This window comes from Azolla caroliniana, unplaced genomic scaffold (assembly GCF_043228905.1).
Source record: "Azolla caroliniana isolate FFs.n. ecotype wild unplaced genomic scaffold, voAzoCaro1.0.p SCAF_21, whole genome shotgun sequence".
Taxonomy (NCBI): Eukaryota; Viridiplantae; Streptophyta; class Polypodiopsida; order Salviniales; family Salviniaceae; genus Azolla; species Azolla caroliniana.
The window spans coordinates 10,957,412-10,962,996 of NW_028230456.1; the positions used below are offsets into that span (position 1 = coordinate 10,957,412).

At 41.7% G+C, this 5,585-nt stretch overlaps 1 protein-coding gene across 1 annotated transcript; it reads right to left on the minus strand.

Moving 5' to 3' along the window:
- Positions 1–823: 823 nt before the first annotated feature.
- On the minus strand, positions 824–3,831 carry LOC147850626 (protein DJ-1 homolog D-like). The gene is made up of 5 exons (XM_087336696.1): positions 3,706–3,831; positions 2,569–2,685; positions 2,039–2,479; positions 1,541–1,903; positions 824–1,466 (listed from the first exon to the last, which is right to left on the minus strand). The coding sequence occupies exons 1-5, from the start codon at positions 3,757–3,759 to the stop codon at positions 1,278–1,280; spliced, it is 1,164 nt and encodes a 387-aa protein (XP_087192822.1). The 5' UTR covers positions 3,760–3,831; the 3' UTR covers positions 824–1,277.
- Between the last annotated feature and the right edge of the window lie 1,754 nt (positions 3,832–5,585).

The following is a 5,585-nucleotide window of genomic DNA, read 5'->3' on the forward strand; positions in this document are numbered from 1 at the left end:
AGAAAATTGGTATGACCTCCTTGTAACTACAAATTCCATGGCATACTGTTGTAAATACATTCATACACATTAGCACTAATTGTGTATAAATCTGACCAACTATTGTATGCAACATCGGGACGTTGATGCCCCTGACCAAATGAGAGTACATGTACGCTATTGGTTTGTCTTCTAAAAGCCTATACACATAATCGTAATCATCTAGTCTTGCATAAAAATTACCTTCGATGTAGTAAGTATTGAACCAAACAATGATCAATCAAAGTTTTCTTCTTAACCTGTGATTTTAAAAAAGTACCAATCTTGCATTTGCCTAGAATATAAACTTACGCACATTTAAATGTCTAGAATAAGTTAATTTGTAAAAAGAATTAGAAAATCTTGAATACAAGGATCAATAGGGTCATTGTATGTGCAATTTTTACTAATCAACTATACCCTTTGGAACTTGCACATATGGGTTGCTCTAACATTGGGGTTGCATCCTAAAATGTGGCATCCCACTCTGCTATCTAATGAAATAATATTAAGAATAAATTGAGCTCACTTTTTTTTTGTCTTGGAAGTTTCATGTTAACGAACATCCATAATGTTGTTAACCTAGCAAATAGATTGTTTAACATGTTTTAGAAAAATAGCCATGTTCTCATTCTGTAGCATCACATTTGCTTCATTAATCACAAACTTTTTTAGATTGATGAAGCAAATGTTATTATGATGCCATAATGATGTGCTTTAAAATGATTTTATTGCCATGAAGATAATATATATGTCCTTTCATGTACTGAAAATCTTTTATGGTCATAACATTGCACAACAAACCTTGGAAAAAGTCATGGTAGAACCAAGATTGCATTAGCAATGTGATTGCTAGGACAAGGCACAAAATAGTTCACATATCAGATGGACAATAATATTGGACCATGCAAAAGGTAACGTTGAATCTCAAGCCAACCAACACATCATTAACTTTGAATATGAGTAGTGATCGAACATTCCACCAGTATGCAAGTCCCAAATCCAATTTTACTTTGTCTTGTGCATTATGGAGTGGTGTTTGTCTCGATGTTATTTCCTTGTAAACAAGACTCATAAAGAGACAAAGCATTTACAGTTAAATAATGAGTTACTCCAGAAGCATTCATTATTGATGAAGATAGTTCCAGCTAACAGCATCAAATATTTAACAAAACACAATCATCAGCTGTACTAAGCATGCATGCATGCATTACATCTCATTGGCAATATAGGTATCTATGCATATGTAAATCAGCCTATCAAAAGAGCACCTCAGTCCCAAGCAGAGCCATGAGCTGAGATATGAGTTGTGGGTGTGCAGGCCATGCAGCTCCAGTCACAAGATTCCCATCTGTGAAGCATTTGGAAATAGGATGGGGCTCCATCCACACTGCCCCAGCCGCTATGACTTGGGGTTTCACTGCTGGATATGCAGTGCAGTTCTTGCCCTGTAAACACTTCCGATTTTTAGTGCATTCTCTTACACAAACTTTATGTTGGAGTTCTCAATTTCTTTTTTTACCTTCAATACTCCAGCAGCAGCCAATATCTGCTGCCCGTGACAAATAGAAGCGATTGGCTTATTTGACTTTGCAAACCACCTCACAATATCTAAAACACTCTCATTTAAGGATAAATATTCTGGTGCTCTGCCCCCAGGAATAACTAGAGCATCATAATCATCAGCTTTCACTTCATCAAAGTCTGCTGTCAGTGTGAAGTTATGGCCCGGTTTCTCACTGTATGTTTGTGCACCTTCAAAATCATGTATGGCTGTAGGACACGTCTCGCCTACTTTCTTTCCTGGACAAATAGCATCGACACAGTAGCCTAGACCTTGCAATGCTTGAAAGGGGACCATTACCTCATAGTCCTCCATGAAGTCCTGCAAATCGGAGATCATAGTCAGATAATATACCAATAAAGATTTAAGCAAGGGATAGTGTGGAAGACTATCTTTGACAGTGTCCATAGTCTGTCTGGTCTTCAAGGGAGTTTGTAGGTAGGATAAAGCATTTACCCCACAAATGAAGAGAACCTTCTTATCTGCATTTGATATCTTTGCCCCAAGAGACTTTAAGGAAAGGCTGAGAAATTGAGGGTGTCCAGGCCATGCAGCACCAGTGATCAGCTGCCCATCAGCAAAACATGATGTTATAGGCTTCGGCTCTAGCCAAATACCCCCAGCAGCATCTATGGACGGCTTCACAGCAGGATAGGCTGTGCATTTCTTTCCTTTTAGCAGGCCTGCTGATGCCAGGATTAATTGCCCGTGACAAATGGATGCGATGGGTCTGTCAAGTGATGCAAATGCCTTGACGAGGTTGACCACCGCATCATTTATGGATAGATATTCGGGAGCTCTTCCACCCGGTATCACCAGAATATCATAATTTCTCACATCAACGTCCTCAAATGTAGCCGTCAAAGCAAAATTGTGTCCAGGGGTCTCACTGTATGTCTGCATATTAGAAGTCAACCATCAATCATTAGAGAAAGACATACTACGATGTATACCATCACCATAATCATGAGCATCAGAGGAATTACCTGATGCCCAAGAAAATCATGGACAGCTGTTTTACATAAATCCCCTGCCTTCTTAGCCGGGCATATAGAATCAACTCTCAAACCATATGCTTGCAGAGCTTGAAAAGGTACCATTACCTGAAAGGAGTCAAGATAGACCATATAATTAGACTAGAGAGGGTGATCGAGCCAAGGCATTCTCTTGAGGTTCTAGGGTAATGTGATGCAGGTCCTTAGGATTGGTCTTACTGAACAGGAGGTGCAAGCAATAATGCGATGCAGTGTTAACGACAGGAAGATCTAGAACATTATATATGTATATGTGTTGAAGCATGGTAACGGGAGCATTGATCGTGGATTACCTCACATCATATTAATTTACAATACAAACGGAACGTTTATCACTTGTTATTAATTGAAAACTTTATTGAGCATTAAGAAAGTGAGTACGCATAATATGGTGGAGTTAAGGATCTTAGAATGTATTGACCACATTGATTATCTCTAGAACCATGCTTTTCTTTGTTTTTCACCTTTTTTTCTGTTTATGTTCTCTTTTCTTCTTTCTTCTAGGACAAAAAGGCTGTAAATTCCCCTTACAAAGGGCAATCAGAAATTGACATGTTTCCTAATTCTGAAGAACGTACAAATGTAGTCTCCATACCACTTCAAGGATGGATTCATAATTTTTAAAGTTTTAAATCATATTCCTCCCAAATCCTATAGATGAGGTAATGTTCTTCAAGGTCCAGATTATCTTTATCATAATTTTGTTCCAGAATGAATAACGTGCCTTGGAATTAAGCAAAGAGAATGACAGCTGCTGTTTCACAACATGTCTATGATCAAATTTCCGAATCTCTTAAATATTACTTATTTACAGAAAGGAGAGAGATATCATGTTGCATCATATATTTTCGACATAAACACTAAGCCATTCAAGTATGGGACTGACTGTATAGGCAACTATCAAATAAGAACAAGTAAACAAAAAACTAGAGTATCCAGACTTGTTAGTGATTTCCACCTTCACAGCTGCTAGCAACGTTATGCTATCTATGATGAGGGGAGGGGAGGGGAGGGGAGGGGTGTGTAGAAGAGAGGCAGACAGACAGACAGAGACAGAGACAGAGACAGAGACTAGAGACAGAGAGAAACCTCGTAATCCTCGACATAGTCCCCAACAATAAGTAGAGCCGACTTCGGTGCCATCGCTGGCCTCACTTCGTCACCTATAAGCCACACACACACACACACACAGATGCAGAGGATGTAGTGTGGCTTTTTAAAACTAAATAAAAAAAAGCCAAACCCAAAGGAAGGAACGAAGGAAGGGAATGAATGGATGGGATCCAATCCCCGACGTCTATATGGTCACCCAAATCATAAATAGGCCTTGGCGAGAGAACCACAGCCATGACCGGGGTCGATTTGCAGAGTCCGATCTTTTTCCAAAGAAAGCACGCCAATCAATACGCTAACAACTTCTGTTATTGGGCACCCCACCATTCAGATATCAATCGCCTCACTCAAACTGAGTCACCCGACTCCACACTCTTTCGTTGCATGAGTCACATATATAGTCCCTGACTTCACACTCATCAGCACCCTACTGGTAGGCAGTCACCCGACTCAATATAAGTCTCCCCACTTCACACTCTGCAATCACCCGACCATCTCAAGCTATAACCCAACTCATAATGGTAGGCAGTCACCCGACTCAAAATAAGTCTCCGTCTCCCCACTTCACACTCTGCACCCTACTGGTAGGCAGTCACCCGACTCAAAATAAGTCTCCCCACTTCACACTCTACAATCGCCCGACCATCTCAAGCTATAACCCTACTAATTATGGTTGCCCAACTAATTGTGGTCGTTCGACTTCTAAGTTTTGTGCAATAAAACCCTAATGCTTGTCATTTTTCACATTTTTGAAATAGATGACTAGGGTTTTAGGAGGGAAGAGGTTTTCAGCCATCAACGTACACCTACCAACCACTTGCACTTGCACTTGCATCGCCACCTGCTTACTTGCCAGGTATGTATTTTATTGGTTTGCGATTGCATGTTTACGGAAAATGATTTTTTTTGGTGAAAATGGTTTTGTTTGCAAACCCTGACTTTTGAATAGGGATTTTGTTTTCTTAAATGCATTACTAAAATGCTTGCATGATTTTTGAAAACGGTTGTAAACGTAAGTGTTTGCGGAAGCGTAAAACAGAGAACAACACACATAGAGAGAGAGAGAGAGAGAGAGAGTGACAAAGAGAGCAGAACACAATTTCAAAATTATATCAAGACTCTGTTTTTACACACTATGCTATGTAGCACTATTTATACAAGTCCTCTTGGGACTGACAGAAGTACCATGTACTTCAATGCTCACACGAGCATCTAACACTTACTACGAGACTATAGCTACCTAGTAGTCTATCCTATACTAGGCTTCCGATTGGACTTCCGGTTACGGATTGCACCCGGCCTCCACTGCTTCCCGGTTCGGTTGCTCACCGTCATACCGATCCGTTTCGCCCGATCCATCTCGCTTACTGGCTCCGGCTTATTCAGCCGATCCGGCTCCGGTTGAGCTTGCCGCTCAACACTCCCCCTCAAGCTCAACCTGAGGTGGGGTCGTAGTGTAGACCTCTGTGGCAGTCGGTTCTTCCAACCGACTTCTCCTGGCATCACTCCGCCTTGCTCGCGCTCCTCGTCCGGTCCGGTCCCGTTTGCCGCGACCCCTTTGGTTCTACGCGCCTCGACCCTCTCGGTCAGCATGTCTGCTCAATAGGCCCATCTCAGCACTCACGTTGTTGTGACTCTAGGGCTTGCCGATCCGTCGGTTCTCCCACGATGGCATCGACTTCCACTGTGTCCGTGTCCCCTTGGCCTTTAGTCGATCCGACTCATCCGGATCCATCTGTTGATCCGAGTCAGCTATCTCCGACTCGTTCCAGCTCTTGTCTGAATCGGTACACTCCGATTCGACTTCCGGCTTCAGGCCTCTTACCACATCGGACCACTTTCGAGTCTTGGCCTTC

Excerpts from the sequence above, each read along its gene's own strand:
- LOC147850626 (XM_087336696.1), bottom strand. The coding sequence starts at position 3,759 with ATGGCACCGAAGTCGGCTCTACTTATTGTTGGGGACTATGTCGAGGAT. Across the intron at positions 2,686-3,705 it reads ACTATGTCGAGGATTACGAG|GTAATGGTACCTTTTCAAGC; the intron begins GTTTCTCTCTGT and ends GACTCCTTTCAG. Across the intron at positions 2,480-2,568 it reads ATGATTTTCTTGGGCATCAG|ACATACAGTGAGACCCCTGG; the intron begins GTAATTCCTCTG and ends TCTAATATGCAG.